The sequence below is a fragment of the Jaculus jaculus genome, chromosome 4, assembly GCF_020740685.1.
Source record: "Jaculus jaculus isolate mJacJac1 chromosome 4, mJacJac1.mat.Y.cur, whole genome shotgun sequence".
Classification (NCBI taxonomy): domain Eukaryota; kingdom Metazoa; phylum Chordata; class Mammalia; order Rodentia; family Dipodidae; genus Jaculus; species Jaculus jaculus.
The window spans coordinates 56,239,234-56,256,478 of NC_059105.1; the positions used below are offsets into that span (position 1 = coordinate 56,239,234).

Sequence of the window (17,245 nt, forward strand, 5' to 3'; positions counted from 1 at the left end):
TGCCCATTCATTACATTAGTGAAGTTAAAAATTATATTTAGATTATATACCATAATAAAATTTTAAGTAAACCATGTCTCCCAGATATAAATTTATTTTTCTCTTTAGGTATTTGGAGACTTTGTTAAGGCAAGTTAGCAATGGCCATATAGCTTACTTTCCTGCAATGAAGGCATTTGTGAACTTACCTACAGAAAATGAATTAACATTCAATGCAGAGGAATATTCTGACATATCAGGTGAATGACATTATAACATGGTTTAGAGAAAGAAGATTTGTCTACTGTATTTTTTTATTTTATTGTGATTATTTTCTTTCTTTTTTTTTCCTTTAGCTTTTAATTGACAATCTCCATACATACTGACAATATACCATGATCATAATCTGCTCTATCACCCTCTGTTTACCCCTTCTGTATCCCCTTTCTACTGAATCCTTCTTTCTAACTGGTCTCTGTTTTATTTTGATGGTGTCGCAACTATTTCATTCAGCTTAACGCATAATCAGACACATGTCTTCCAGTTTCATATCTTGTCTTACCTTTTAATTGCAGAGACTTTTCTGAGGAGTTTATATTAATAATGTGTTTATATAAGAGAATACTCTGTGTTAATGTTTCTTTTAATGTTTACTTTGTCAAAAGTATAAAATTAATTATATTTCATTTCAGAAATGAGATCATTATCAGAACTACTGGGCCCATATGGCATGAAGTTTCTCAGTGAAAGTCTCATGTGGCATATTTCATCACAAGTTGCTGAACTTAAGGTACACAATCTTTATCAGTCTTGCCTTTTTGTCCCCCACCCTTTTTTTATTCAGTACTAGGAATTGAACTTATAACCTTATGCATGCTAGGCACGTACTCTACCATTGAGCTACATACCTAGCTCTTTTCTGATTTTTTACTTTGAACCTTTTGCCTCACACTCACAAGCAGCTAAATTAGTATCGTAGATGTGTGCTGTCATACTGGCTTCAGTGTGTGTGTATGTGCATGTGTGCGTGCAGTACATGGGGTGTGGCTTGATATGCACATTTGTGTAGTTGTGTGTCCCACTATGAACTAGTGGATATCAGAGTAGAATAGCTTGTGTCCTCTTCTGTTGCTCATCCACATGTTTCCTTGAGAACAAATTTCTTGCTGAACTAGAGCTGACATTTTCAGTCATATTGAGAGACTAGCTTGTCCCAGCTTTGCTTTTCGGTGGTCTCTTCTCACCACAAGCCTGGGGTAACAGGCATACATGGTCATAGTCATGCCTGCATGTTTATCTGGTTGCTAGGGAATCAAACTCAGGACGAATCAGGATCTCTCAGACTAAATGCATGAACAGCTAGTGTTCTTACATACTAAGCCATCTTCCCAGTCCAAGGTTCTCTTTTGTTCACATTTGTATCAGCACTTATTAATCTTTGTTTTTTTGGTAGTAGCCATTCTAGCTGTAGTGAGGTGATAAGGCATTATGGGTTTTGTAAAGACAAGGTATAACTAGTGTGGCTTGGAACTAGAACTCACTTTTTCCCAGACTGGTCCCATTCTTGGCTTAATCTCCCAAGTCTGAGTTTACTTTTGGGTCTGGGAATGATTTAGTGGTTAAAAGCACTTGCTTGCACTAATTGGTTGTGCCAGTGTAGCTGATTCTCAGCATGGTTTTGATTTGCATTTCCATAATGATTTATGGTGAGCATCATTTTTCTTATTTGTGGTGTTCATTTATGTCTTTTAAGGAATTCTGTTTCGATTTATTGCTGTGTTCTGAAGCTTGGTCCCTAGCTGGCAGAAATTTGGGAGATTGAGCCTTGCTGGAGGAGGTGTGTTTCTAGGGGTGGGCTTGAGAAGTTAATAGCCTTTTCCTCCTTGCCAGAGTTTAGCTCACCCCTTTGCTATTGTCTAACTTTTCTCCCATCAGCTGCTGTTGGTGAAATGCTTTGGAACAAGAAGATAACTATAACAATTGCCTATTTTTTTTAATAGATAAGTGTTCATGTAGCCCATGGTAGCCTTGAACTTGCTGTGTAATTGAGGATAATCTTGAAATCCTGAACCTCCTGCCTCCAATGTTCCAGATTCTGGGATTGTAGGTCTGCTGTACCATACCCAGTGTTATGTAGTACTGGGGATTAAACCCAGGCTTTTGGCCTGCTAGGAAAGTACTCTATCAACTGAGTACATCCCAGCCCTTTTTCCTACTTTTTTTTTTTTTTTTTTTTTTTTTTTTTTTGGGTTTTCAAGGTAGAGTCTTGCTTTAGCCCAGGCTGACATGAAATTCACTGTGTAGTCTTAGGGTGGTCTCAAATTCATGGAGATCCTCCTACTTCTGCCTTTTGAGTGCAGGGATTAAAGGCATGTGCCACTACACCTGGCCCACCAATTGCCTACTTTTTAATTAGACTATTTTGGCTTTGCTACTAAGATGCTTGAGTTCTTTGTATATTCTGAATATCTGACAAGGGGTTAATATTAACCCTTTGTCACGCATAAGCTTTTTAAATTGGAATCTCATCATTCAGTTTTTCGGTTAGGAGTCCCTAACTACTTTTGCTTTTGGTTCTGTTTTTTCCAGGACTTACACAAAAACATCTTTACTCATTACCAATGTCCTACACCATTTCCTGTGTTTCATCAAGTAGTTTCAGGTCTCAAATTTAAGTATTTAATCCATCTTGGATTAATTTTTCTTTTTTTTTTTTCCTTTGGCTTTTTAAGGTAGGGTCTTACTCAACCCCAGGCTGATCTGCAATTTGCTACGTCATTTCAGATTGACCTGGAGCTCATGGTGATCCTCCTACCTGTGCCTCTAGAGTGCTGGGATTAAAGGCATATGCTACCATGGCTTTGAGTTGATTTTTCTAAATGTTAAGATACACACATACACACACACACACACACACACACACACACACACATATACATACATATATACATACACACATATACATATACATACATGCATGCATATATGTATATGCATTTATATGTATGTATGGAATGTATATGTATTGAAGAGACTTCTCTGATGCTACATGTTTTATGTATTTTTATGCCAGTACCATGCTGTTCTGATTCTTGCAGCCTGGTAGCTTGGTTATCTCAAGGTCAAGTAGCATGACATCTCTTTTTGCTCAAGATTTATAGTGGCTATTTGGTGGTTTTTGTTATGTTTTTTCATTATTTTCTTTCTTGTGGTTATAGGAAAATTTTAGTACTTTTCTAATTCTGTGAAAAAAATCACTGATATTTTCATAGATAATGCATTGGGTCAATAGATTGCTTTGGGCAGTATGAACATTTTACTGAAAATGATTCTTCTACTCTGTACAGAATGCTTCCTCACCCCACTGCCACCACCCATTCTCCTCCCTATATTTCCTCCCTCATTCCCTTCTCTCTCCTCTGAAATTTTGTTCATCAGTATTTTGCACTATCCATTGTAGAGGTCTTTCACCTTTTTGATTGATTTTGTTTGTAAGGTTTGGGGGATTTTTATTTGTTTTGGGGATAAGTTATTTTAATAGCTCTTGTAAGTGGGCTTGCTATCTTAATTTCTTTTTCAAATACTTTGTTGAGTATTATTCAATGCTTGCTTAAACATTTCCGTAAAACATTTCTAAAAGTATATCAAAACATGAATAGACTTTTTGGCATATGTATATGTGTGTGTTCATGTTTATAAGTGTAGGTGCATGCTTGCCTCAGCAGACATGTAGATGCCAGACAACAACTTTTATATCTATTTAAAATACCTTTAATGAATATACAAAGTACCAGGTTTCTTAAGGCATATTCATACATACTTAATTTTGGCCTATTCTCTCCATTCTCATTGTAACCTTCTGCCTTATTTCTACTATAAACATATATTTGTGGGCTGGAGAGATGGCTTAGTGATTAAGGGACTTGCCTGAAAGCCAAAGCACTGAGGTTCAATTCCCCAGGACCCATGTAAGCCAGATGCACAAGGTGGTACATGCATCTGGAGTTTGTTTGCAGTGGCTGGATGCCCTGGCATGCTCATTCTCTCTCTCTATCTCAAATAAATAAATAAAAATAAAAATAAATTTAAAATTTAGATAGTATACCTCAGTAGGTTGAGTGCATGGTAGCATACATGAAGCCCTAGATTTGATCTTCTGCACCACATGAAGGTGGGTGTGATATTACGTGCCTGTGTTCATAACACTTGAGAGATGAGAGCCAGAGGTTCTGAAGTTTGAGGCCAGCCTGGGATATGTGCAACTTTGAGTGAATGAACTAACATAAACTAAATATTGTATGGCTGCATCTTTTTTGTTTGTTTATTTTATTTTATTTATCTATTTTGGTTTTTCAAGGTAGGGTCTCACTCTGGTCCAGGCTGACCTGAAATTAGCTATGTAGTCTCAGGGTGGTCTCGAATTCATGGTGATCCTCCTTCCTCTGATTCTGAGTGCTGGAATTAAAGGCGTGCACCACCACACCAGGCTCTGTTTGCTTATATTTATTTATTTATTTATTTATTTATTTATTTGAGAGTGACAGGCAGAGAGAGAGATTGAATGGGTACACCAGGGCCTCCAGCCACTGCAAACAAACTTCAAATGCATGCACCACCTTGTGCATCTGGCTTACTTGGGTCCTGGGGAATTGAACCTTGAAACGAGGTCCTTAGGCTTCACAGGCAGATGCTTAACCTCTAAGCCATCTCTCCAGCCCGGCTGTATCTTTTTATCTTGAAAGTGACCTCATTTATTTTAGTTCTGTTCCAGCTGAGGAGCTTTTTGTTGCAATAAGTAAAGTTGTGCCCATCTCACAGCCGAGTTAATTCATATTTGACAGTTGTGAGTAAAGCATTTGTCAGATAGTCAACCTTATGCATATGTACTAATAGTGAAACATTCTATTACTTCCTGGAGAAAAGCAGCCACATTCTTTCCTACTAAATTTCTTGTTTCATTTGAACTTTTTTAAAATTAGATATGGGCATATTTTGTATGCATTCTTTCCCTCCTCCCTGTCCCTTTTCTGAAGAGGCCTTCCTCACTGGGGATGCTGGTCAACCCCATGGTGATTGTGAGTCATGCATTTTGGGAGGTGGGGAGTGGCAGTGTCTGCAAAATGTCTCAACTTGTGGCTCTAACAATCTTTCCGGTCCATCTTCCACAAAATTCCCTGAGCCATGCCCATCACTGAAGTAGACTTAAAATGCTCCCAGCATGGCTCAGGGGTCTCACTGTAGCCCAGACTGACCGGGAATTCACTGTGTAGTCTCAGGGTGGCCTCAGATTTGTGGCGATCCTCCTACTTGTCTTCCAGTGCTGGCATTAAAGGTGTATACCACTACACCCTGCTTTAGGGTAATGTTTTGAATGTTTCATTTGACTTAAAGTAAATGCAATTGTAAATTGTTTAATTCAAGTGCTTTACAAATTATTATAGTTACACTTATTATGAAATATTTAATGTAATTTATTGATTATAAGACACATTTATTCTGCATTAATAATCCTGAAGTGTTATGTGTATTACAGTATTCAAATTTTTTTTTTGGTGGCCACAAAAGGTAAATTTTAGATTCAGTGGTATATTAATTTACAAATATATGATGTTAAATTGCACAGGCAATATTGTGGTTAGTCCTAGATTATTGGAGTATGTATATATTTTTTTGTTTGCTTTGCTTTTGTTTCCTCCCCCCCCCCCTTTCTTCCCTTCTTTCCTCTAGTGCTTGAGATCAAACCTTGGGGACTTTGCCATTAAGGCAAGTGTTGTACAGTTGAAATAAGTGTGTGTGTGCATACATGCTATTGGGCAAGTATTGAGTTGAATTTTACTTTGGGAGAGAATTGAAGTAACTTAGAGAGAGTTGGCAAACTTGTCAATCAAACTACAGAAATCAAAACTAGCATGTAAATAAACATGGCTAGAGCTGGATTCTGATTAGGATATAACAGAAATAATACGGAACTTTCCCAAAACTAATGTCAGTAAACTTCAGAAGTGTTTTAGGGAAGATAAATTTTTAAGGTTTATTTATCTATTTGCAAGGAAAGAGGGAGGGAGGGAAGGAGGGATTGGATACACCAGGGTCTCTAGCCACTGCAAATGAACTCCAGATGCATGTACCACTTTGTGCATCTGGCTTTATGTGGGCACTGGGGAATCAAACTTGGGTTGTTAGGCTTTGCAGGCAGTTGCCTCAACTGTTAAGCCATTTCTGTAGTCCGAGAGAAAATGATGTTTTTATAGATGATCTGTATTGGTTTTGATGTTCCACTTAAATCATTTGTAACAAACCTATCCTACTGAGATCTGCCAAGTTGAAGTACACAGATGTGAAGCCTGGCTATAAATACTTGGAAAGTCCTCCACAGATTTTTGTAGTGTGTACTAAATATTGTGACTCACTACATACAGCCAAGAAGAACTTTATAGGATCAGAAATTAAATTATAAATTCATTTGAATTGTGAAAGAACTAGGGAAGTGTGACAGTGACAGAATGAGTTGCAAAGGCATGTAGTACAGGTAGCAGTATGACAGATACCCAGTAATGCCATATCTCAACAAGTTACTGTCTCTTGAGTGTATATCTACTTATGGACACTATCTAAACTTCAGCAAGTTCTTTTTGTTTCAGCTGAAGGGTATTGCTGTCTATATGCCCTGTAAAGTATATTATTATTATTCACACTGTGTCTGAGCATGAGATGGTCCCGGTCATACTGCTTGTTCCTTTTTCCTGATCTCTTAAATTCACCTGCTGAAATAGACGTTAATCTTACTTGAATGATTTGAAGATTCTAATTGGGACAACAAAAATATATAGTGTAAGAGTGTCTTTTCTTGCTTTCCAGGTTAGAATTTCCAAAGCATGCTCTTACTATCACAGAGGTTTGTGTCTGACCTGGGGTCTTTTTTCTTTTTTTTTTTTTGTTTTAGAAACTTGTGGTGGAGAATGTTGATGTGTTAACACAAATGAGGACCAGCTTTGACAAACCAGACCAAATGGCTGCTCTCTTTAAAAGATTATCATGTGGGTAACTCATGATACATTTTATAAACAACCTAAAGCTCTAATACTCAGTATTTAATGTCTACCCAGAATTATGAAAAGTGCTCTTTAGTCTAGAAAATTTTTGCACAAAATCTCTCAAACTATATTTCAGGATTTTTTTAAAATACTTTTTTGAATGTGTTGATTAATGACTTGCCATCAGTTAGTTCTTGGACTTAGTACTATAAATCTGTATTAATTTAAACCAAAAGAAGTTTTTGAACTTACAATTTTATGAGAATCAACTTTATTGAGAAGCAGTTTGCATATAATTAAACAGACATTTAAGTGACTGATGTGGTAGTTATATATGATCATTGCTACAATCAACAATTCCGTTACCTCAACTTTTTGTGTCATTGCAGTCAGCCTCCTACCTCCTGCTCCCAAATGCAACCACTAATTTCTGTCACTGAATTCATTCTATCACTGAATTCAGTTTGTGTCCAGCTTCTTCTGCTTAGCATGATGTTTTGAGATTAGTCCATCTCTGTTGCTCAGTGAATTAGCAATTTGTGTCCCTCTCTCTTTTTTTTTTTTTTGTTGTTGTTTTGCTTTTACTAACTAGTTTTCTGTTGCATGAAAACCTAAGCCTATAATTTGAAATTTTTCTTTAAATGTCTTCTTGACATCCATGGGGGGGTGGTGCAGTAAACTTTATTCAAAATCTTAAAATTCTTCTACACTAAAATAGCGTGAAAACCTAAATATATTTTTATTTGTATTAGAGAAAATCAGAGCGTTTATTTTCCCCAAATGAAAAATAATCTTGGAATTTGGGGGATGTGCATGCTCTGTGAATGGCTACCATGTGCAAGACCCTGGGTTCCATTCCTAGTACCGAAGTACTAATTATCTAAAGACAACTAAAGCTGTGAATGTATTTTACATGCTTCCTATTTGATATTTTTTCTTTTAAATGCTTTAGAAAATCTCTTTATCCCTTACTCACTTTTAAGAATGTTTAATAAGGGCTGGAGAGGTGGCTTAGCGGTTAAGCGCTTGCCTGTGAAGCCTAAGGACCCCGGTTCGAGGCTCGGTTCTCCAGGTCCCACATTAGCCAGATGCACAAGGGGGCGCACGCGTCTGGAGTTCGTTTGCAGAGGCTGGAAGCCCTGGCGCGCCCATTCTCTCTCTCTCCCTCTATCTGTCTTTCTCTGTGTCTGTTGCTCTCAAATAAATAAATAAAAATTAAAAAAAAGAATGTTTAATAAGAATTAGAATAAAATGAATGCTACGAAACACTGTAAAGATTGCTGAGTAGGTACAGGCCTATAGAGCAGTGAGGGAGGTTGGGGGATGATAGTCAACACAGCAGTGACATTGTTGGCAAATCTTCATATGTTGAGGTTTGTAGAACTATGTAACAAATGGAGAAAAATAAATGTATGTTAGGATTATCTAAAAATAAAAATAACTTGATATTGGGCTGGAGAGATGGCTTAGCGGTTAAGCGCTTGCCTGTGAAGCCTAAGGACCCCGGTTTGAGGCTCGGTTCCCCAGGTCCCACGTTAGCCAGATGCACAAGGGGGCGCACGCGTCTGGAGTTCGTTTGCAGAGGCTGGAAGCCCTGGCGCGCCCATTCTCTCTCTCTCCCTCTCTCTGTCCTTCTCTCTGTGTCTGTCGCTCTCAAATAAATAAATAAAAATTTAAAAAAATAAAATAAAATAAAATAACTTGATAGTATTATATGGGAGAAAAATATGAATCTATAATTTATTGTTATGCTATCATAATTTTTCTTCTTTTTATATTATTTTTATGTTTCCCTCATTTTTGGTATCAACTAACCACCACCCTGCTAGCCTTACCTATGTTTAGTTTCCTAGTACTAAATAATCTATTAGTTGTTTTTTTGAGGTAGGGTCTCACTCTAGCTCAGGCTGACCTGGATCACATTCTGTCTCAGGGTGGCCTTGAACTTGTGGTAATCCTGCTACCTCTGTCTCCCAAATGCTGGGATTAAATGTGTGTGCCACCACACCCATCCTAAATAATCTTTTGATTAGACTTTTTTGTTAGAAACAGCTGACACACTGAAGTGCTTAGTGCCTTGTCACTGAAATCTACTTTGCAATTGAAGCCAAATGGAATTTGTTAAAGTCCCAAAGAGAATTTTCACATCTTAAAATTAAAATTCCTAGTCCCTTGTCTGTATTCTTCTTGCTTAATTTTTTGTGTGGTACTGTTGATTCATGACTTTGAGATTTGTTAAAACCAAAATCTAAATTATTTAATCTTCATCACCCATATTTACCAAATGTCTTTAGATAGAATATACTGAATCTGTTTTGGGAGGAAAAAAAAAAAAGGGAAGGGTTCACTTGTGAGGGGCTTATTTCCGGGAATAGATAAATTATTAAATTAAAATGTTTCCAAAATGTGCTCTTGTTTTTGTTCCTCTTTCTGTGTTTCTTCTGCCCCACATTATTCCACATAATGGAGTATTTTTGCAGGAGTTTGGTTTCAATGTCAACAAATATTTTATTAAAAAGATAAAGCATTGGGGCTGGAGAGATGGCTTAGTGGTTAAGGTATTTGCCTGCAAAGCCAAAGGATCCCAGTTTGATTCTCCAGGCCCCACATAAACCAGACGCACAAGGGGATGCATGCATGCATCTGGAGCTCATTTGTAGTGTCTGGAGGCCCTGGTGCACCCATTCTCTCTCTCTCACCTCTTTCTCTCAAGTAAATTTTATATATATATATAAAATATTTATATATATTTTTATATATTTATTTATTTTTATTTTATTTTATAATATATTTATATATATTATATTTATATATATATATATAAAATTTTTATTAGCATTTTCCATGATTATAAAAAAAATCCCATGTTAATTCCCTCCTTCCCTCCAAACTTTCTCCTTTGAAATTCCATTCTCCATCATATTACCTCCCCATAACAATCATTGTACTTACATATGCAATATCAACCGATTAAGTACCCTCCTCCCTTCCTTTCTCTTCCCTTTATGTCTCCTTTTTAACTTACTGGCCTCTGCTACTAAGTATTTTCATTCTCACGCAGAAGCCCAGTCATCTTAAAATATATTTTTTAAAATGATAAAGCATTATAATTTATTAAAAGTAGATCTGTTTGGGCCAGGCATGGTGGTGCATGCCTTTAATCCTAGCACTAGGGAGGCAGAGGTAAGAGAATTAACTGTGAGTTTAAGACCAGCCTGAAACTACAAAGTTCCAAGTCATCCTGGGCAAGAGCAAAACCCTACCTTAAAAAAAAAGTAGCTCTGGCTGGAAGGCAATGTAGAATCTGTTTTCATTTTTAGTGCTTTCCGTGTAATATAAGCAAACCTTATAGCATCCATAGTCCTTACTTTCTGTTCTCTGACACATTTTCTTGGAGCTGAGTCATCACTTTATTAGGTCCTTATTCCAGACTATTGTTTTCTAGTTGTCTATAGTGATTCTTCTTTTTAAAATTCACTCTTTTCACACTTTCCCTCATCTACAAACCAAATGTTGCCCTAAAGAGCTTTACTTTAGAAGTCTTAGGATGTTGTCACTTTCAACTATTCCACCATGTTCTTTGGGAACTTAATAGACAGAATGGGAGAATGGGGGAGTGTTGGGACTTATATCAATTGGCTCATAACCCATTAGACAAAAATCATTTCCTCTGAAATTTCTTAGAACTTTTATTTTGCCCTATTGTACATGTTCAAGCAGAGGTTATAGACTAGTTTTTCCCAAGTTATTTGATTAAATTTTGGGTCATATACTTGATAAAACCTAAAATTTTCTGATTCCTCATTCTATTCCTTGTTGTGTTTTCTCTCTCTCTCTCTTTTTTTACATTTGTTATTGTTTGGGATTTTTGACCCAGAATGACTTTTTCTCTTAGTGTTCCTTTATGCCCAACTTAGATGACATTTTCTCAAGGAAACCTATTTTTTCTCCCACTCTTTCTTTGCTCTGGCTAGTTTCCTAGTCTTGCTTTACATCCCATTCTGCTCATTTGCTGGTTATCTAGCACTGGAGTATTAACAAACAAGTAAAAGGATTAGCAGGGCTGCTTTTTGTTTATGTGGAATGTATACTGCCTTAAGTCATTGTTAGCACTTTCTACATTTTTATCACATTTTAGTTCATATTCCATTTATGTTGTTCAATAGAAAAATGCTTATATAGCTTAAATATTAGCTACAGAGGATATAGAAAGTCAAAACAAAGCCCTTCAATTCCTACTCTTGAACTTAACAGTTTGCTATATACCATTTCTATACACAGACTACATATGAATACATGTTGCAGTCCATTTTCCATTGCTGGTAGAAATCACCCAACCAAAAGCAGCTTCTGGGAAAAAGATTTTTTTTGAGTTACTGGCTCGAGGGGAAGCTCCACAATGGCAGGGGAAATGATGGCATGAACAGAGAGGGTGGACATCACCCCCTGGCCATCATAAGGTGGACAAGAGCAACAGGAGAGTGTGCCAAACACTGCCATGGGGAAACTGACTATAACACCCATAAGCCCGTCCCCAACAATACACTGCCTCCAGAAGGCATTAATTCCCAAATATCCATCAGCTGGGAACCCAGCATTCAGAACACCTAAATTTATGGGGGACATGTGCAGCAAACCACCACATTCTGCCCCTGGCCCCCATAAGCCGATATCCATACATGATGTAAAATCCAATGCATTCAGTCCAACATAAAAATCCCTATAGTTTTTATCAATCACAATGATGTTCAAACATCCCCATAGTCCAAGATCTTTTAACTGAGCCATAATACCAAAAAATAACCTCAAAAAAACTCATAATGGCACAGAATAAGCATTAACACTGCAGAATATGGCATTGGTTATAGCAAAGAAATATTCAGCCAATAAAAGATTTAAAACAACCATGGCAAACATCAAACTCTGTAGCTTCAAGTCCAACAATTCTAGCCAATGACAAATCTCCAAGTCCGATAATTCTAACCAGCAACAAGTCTCCAGCATCCAATTCCGCCCCTCCTGCTAGGCTACTCACAGTGCTGGAAAACTTCAGTGGGGTTAGCAGTTTTCCTTAGCAGCCATCTCCTGGTCCCAGCATCTCCACTGGGTCTCCACTGCAGTCTACAATTCATCCTCATGTCTTCATGAGGTCTCCATGCAGCTGTCCAGCAAACCTGCTTCACACTGCCCATGGCCGTTTTCAAAACACAATACCATATTGCAAACTCAATGACCCTCTCTTTCCTGCATTTCTTATATGCTACAATACCACATAGAGTGCCAATTTGTTAATCCAGGGGGGAATAAAGCAGACTTTGGAGAACAGGGCACTCCTTGAGCACTCAGCCCCCTCCAAAAGAGTCTGCATTCTTCCTGTTGCCCCAGTGCAGGTCAGCTGGCCCAATCTCAAAGGTTGTAATCTCTCAATTGCAGTTGAATGGGCAACAATTCACCCAAAGATTTTTCTTTCTGTGCCATATCCCTCTGCTCACACCAGTTCATTTCTACGCAAAGCAACCCTGCACAACTTCTCAGGACACTGGCATAACAGCAAGCCTCACACAAACTGCTAGCCCAGTCCAGGCAAAACTCTTTCTCACCCTCACAGTCCATAGTTCTTACTGCATTCAGGTCTTTCAACTCTGACCATAATAGTCCATCAAGCTATACTCACAGCACTGCAAGGCATCACTTAGGCCATGGTTTCAAATCCTTTCACATTCCTCTTGAAAATCAGCTCCTAAAGGCCAAAGCCACACAGTCAGGTGCCTAGCAGCAATCGCACTCCTCTGTACCATTTTGCTGTTGCAGTCAGATTTGCATTGCTGATAGAAATCACTAAACCAAGAGCAGCTTGTGGGGGAAAAAAAAGATGTATTTTGGCTTATAGGCTTGAGGGGGAAGCTCCAAGATGGCAGGGGAAAATGATGGCATGAGCAGGTGGACATCAACCCCTGGCCAACATACGGTAGACCACAGCAACAGGAGAATGTGCCAAACACTGGCATGGGGAAACTCACTCTAACACCCATAAGCCCACCCTCAACAATATACTGTCTCCAAGAAGCATTAATTCCCAAATGTCTATCATCTAGGAACCTAACATTCAGAACACCTAAGTTTAGGCGGACACCTGAATCAAACCACCACAAACATACATTTGTATGTTTTTCTTCAGAGAAATGTAATCATATTGTCTTGGTTCTCTTAAGCTAGACTGCTTGCTTTGAAGTCAGATCATTTTTTTTCTGTTTATGTCATCACATAGTACACTGACTACATAAGGGATATCTAATAAATACTTTTCTTCCAGTCTTAATCTCCCTTTTTTGCTAACTCAATTTGAATATTATGTGTATGATAATTTCAAAATAATGTTCTTTAGCCACTGTGTAAATGATCAGATCCATCCATCATGGGCTTTAGTACACCAGTCCTGCCAGCACTGCTTGTGATCTCAGTCATCACTTTTCCTTTCTTGACTCAAGAGCACAATTTTCTAAGCTATTTGAAGATTTCATTCCTAACCACTCTGATCATCTTTCTTTGTATTTCCTCTTCATATATTCTTGCCTCCACTCTTTATATAGCTGACTAAGTTTAATATCTGTAGAGTCTTGTGTACTGTGTAATCCATTTAAAGCAGTTTTCTCTATCTGTTTGAATTAATAAATTATTTAAAAATTCAGTAAAGTATTAACTATCAATATCGTTGCCTCTTTAAACATTTGTTAAATCAAGTTGCCATTAACCATATTTGTTATAGAAGTTTTAGGATTTTAAAATTTTCTTGAAAGTTAAAGAATGCAGTTCATGGCTTTTTTTCCCCCCTCCCTTCTCCTACCCTTCCTTCATATTTAGCTGTTGACAGTGTCTTGAAGAGGATGACGATAATTGGTGTCATTTTATCCTTCCGGTCATTGGCACAAGAAGCTCTTAGAGATGTAAGAAACCATCTCTATATAGTCCCTTTCATTTCCCCAACATTAAGGTCTCTAGTTGGAAATGATAAGATTACAATAACAATTTTTATATTATAATAAATAAAGTGCATAGGAAGTTTCTTAAACTCTTTTGGTATTGAAATTTGGAGAATAGACTTTTTCAGCTTTGCTTTCATTAAAACATTTGCATTGATACTTTCCATTTCCATATGTTGGTCTTTAAGAATTAAGTCACATGAAAGTAGATAAATACTTTTTGTAAAAGCATTTGTCAGATGGTAGTATTTTGTACATTTAGAAGTCACTATTTATCACTAACTCTGTGTTTTCATTTGTTGTCCTGTTTAGGTCTTGTCTTACCACATTCCTTTTCTTGTAAGTTCGATTGAAGATTTTAAGGATCACATTCCAAGAGAAACTGATATGAAGGTATAGCTTCTGTTTGGATTTTGCAGTTTAAAACAAAATATTTAATTAGATATGAAAGGACATGTGACAACGTTTAAACTGTTATAAAGTTTCTATTTTAAAATTAACATATTTGCCTTTGAAATTGCATTTTTGAGCATTTAATGCCAAAAAATTACATAGGTATTCTGAAAGTCATTCTTTAATCAACTATCGCAAGATAAATCGTTATAAGTGGTCATAAAGCAGAAAGTTAAAGCCAGTGAAATTTGAGTTGTTTTAAATACTTACAGTTTTTAAAATAGATTATAAAAAGTCTTATAAAAGGTCCTAGGGGCTGGAAAGATGGCTCAGTGGTTATAGGCATTTGCTCCGCTAGCTTGCTGCCAGAGTTCAGGTCATCACCACTCACATAAAGCCAGATGCAAAAGAGCACACATATCTGTTACCCTATCACACCTATGCTGATCTGAGATGCAGTCAGGAGTATTCTGATGCTGTGGGTCACCTAGTCTGACCTTCCCAGTGGCACTAATCAAGAAAGACCTTGTTTCCTCACAAAGGAGAAGGATAGTCCCAATACCTTGAGATTGTCATGTGACCTCCAGATGCACACTGTGACATGTGTATGCCTGTGTACAGTACACATCATGTATGCACACACACAAGAAGACTGTTATATACTGTATAATCAAAAACAGCTTTCTTGCTGTTCATGGTACCACACACCTCCAATTCCAGCACTCAGGAGGCAGAGGTAGGAGGATCACTGTGAGTTTGAGACCAGCCTAGGACTACAGAGTGACTTTCAGGTCAGCTTGAGTTAGAGTGAGACCCTACCTCAAAAACAAATGCACACACAAAACAACTTTCTTTAGTACCTTATTTTGAAATCCACAGTTTTTGTTTTAAAGTTTTATTGAGTCAGGTGATCCAACCACTATCTAATCCCAGTGGTTATGTACATCTGGTGTGTGATATACTGTGTATATAAGCTTTCATGTTCATTGGAGAAATTTTTTTTTATATTTTGCATATCATAAAATTGTTAAGAGGGTCTTTATGTAGCCCAGGCTGTCCTTGAACTTTCACTGATCCTCCCGAGTTCTGGGCACATTGTTCCACATGCTTGACATCATTATACATTTTTTTTTTTTTAATTATTTTCAAGCAGAGAGAGAGAAGGAGGGAGGGAGGGATGTACCATTTGAAACTAATCTTCTGCCACTTGTTTCTTCCTTCTGCTACTCTTCCTTTTTTTTATTCTACCTCTCTTTTCATATGAATCCTGTGAATTAACCAGGTTGTTGTGCATTTTCTTAAGTACCCATTGTACCTTCTTTATTCATTCTGCTTGAAGATACTACTCATTTCTTTTTCTGCCTTTGGAAATTAAGGCCAGGTTCAAGTGCATTTTCTAAGAACCATTCCTATATTTGTCAATGCTAAAGAAATTTTTTTCTTAGTATTAGCATAACATTCTGGTTTGTATTATAGTTGTGTTTTTCTACTCACATTTCTAATATATTGTAAACATCTTAAAGGGCAAGGTCTTTTTTCTTTAGTTGTTTGTTTTTCCTATAGTGCTTTATAGAAATAAACATTTAACAGCAGTGAATGTTCAAGGGTTTTATAATTGAAAACACAAAGCGATTTAAGTGGAAATACTGCAAAAAACCCCAAGGTTAATCAGTCCTAATGAGTACACAGGTGTGCAGATTGTAAGAATACTGATTACTCTGGCCATAGTGAACTAGACATCCAATTTGTAACACTTGGCATAATTACATTTAATTTCCAATAAACACTGAATAAGATTTACTGTGTTTCAAAAAACCAGTCTGTCAAGACTTACTCCTACCGGGCATGGTGGCACATGCCTTTAATACCAGCACTCAGGAGGCAGAGGTGGGAGGATCGCCATGAATTCAAGGCCACCTGAGACTACATAGTGAAATCCAGGTCAGCCTGAGCTAGAGTGACCCTTACTTCAAAAAACAGATCAGGGCTGGAGAGATGGATTAGTGTTTAAGCTCTTGCCTGTGAAGCCTAAGGACCCCGGTTTGAGGCTCGATTCTCCAGGACCCACGTTAGCCAGATGCAGAAGTGGGCACATGCGTCTGGAGTTTGTTTGCAGTGGCTGGAGGCCCTGGCGTGCCCATTCTCTCTCTCTCTCTCTCTGCCTGTTGCTCTCAAATAAATAAATAAAAAGAAACAAAATATTTTTAAAAAGACTCAAAGAGTATAATATAGTGGTTTTAATCTAGTCACAGAATTGTGACCATTACTAACAGTTTTAGAGCATTTAATTTTTTTTTTTTTTTTATTTTACAGAGAGGGAGGGAGGGAGGGAAAGATTGGGCATGCCAGGGCTTCCAGCCACTACAAACAAACTCCAGACGCATGCGCCCCCTTGTGCATCTGGCTTACGTGGGTCCTGGAAAATTGAACCTGTGTCCTTTGGCTTTGCAGGCAAACACCTTAACTGCTAAGCTATCCCTCTAGCTCAGTTTTAGAGGTTTTTATTATTTCCTAAAGAACCTCAGTGCCCATTACCAGTCACTTCCCACTTTAACGCTAGTCCCCAGCCCTGGGCAATTTTATTATCTTTCTGTATGTAGTATTTCCTGTTCTGTATGCTTGGTATAAATCACACACCATGTAATCTTTGGCTGGCTTCTTGAACTAAGCATAACAGTATTATGGTTCATACATGTTATAATGTGCATCAGTCCTTCAATTTAAATGTTGTTCCATTGTATGAATGTACCACAGTTTATTTATGCATTCATTAGCTGATGAACATTGACTTGTTTTTACTTTTAGGGTTTTGGTTTTTTTTTTTTCCTGGTAGGGTCTTGTGCTAGCCCAAGGCTGTCC

At 37.5% G+C, this 17,245-nt stretch overlaps 1 protein-coding gene across 4 annotated transcripts in view; it reads left to right on the forward strand.

Annotated features, from left to right (window-relative positions):
- Window positions 1-17,245, forward strand: part of Nckap1 (NCK associated protein 1) — a 108,640-nt gene that overhangs the window by 78,484 nt on the left and 12,911 nt on the right. For all 4 annotated transcript variants that reach the window (XM_045147267.1, XM_045147268.1, XM_045147265.1 and 1 more), the window contains 5 exons: window positions 109-239; window positions 672-769; window positions 6,923-7,016; window positions 13,875-13,957; window positions 14,306-14,386. In XM_045147267.1, coding sequence (XP_045003202.1) covers window positions 109-239; window positions 672-769; window positions 6,923-7,016; window positions 13,875-13,957; window positions 14,306-14,386 — 487 coding nt within the window. The remainder of the gene's footprint in view (window positions 1-108; window positions 240-671; window positions 770-6,922; window positions 7,017-13,874; window positions 13,958-14,305; window positions 14,387-17,245) is intronic.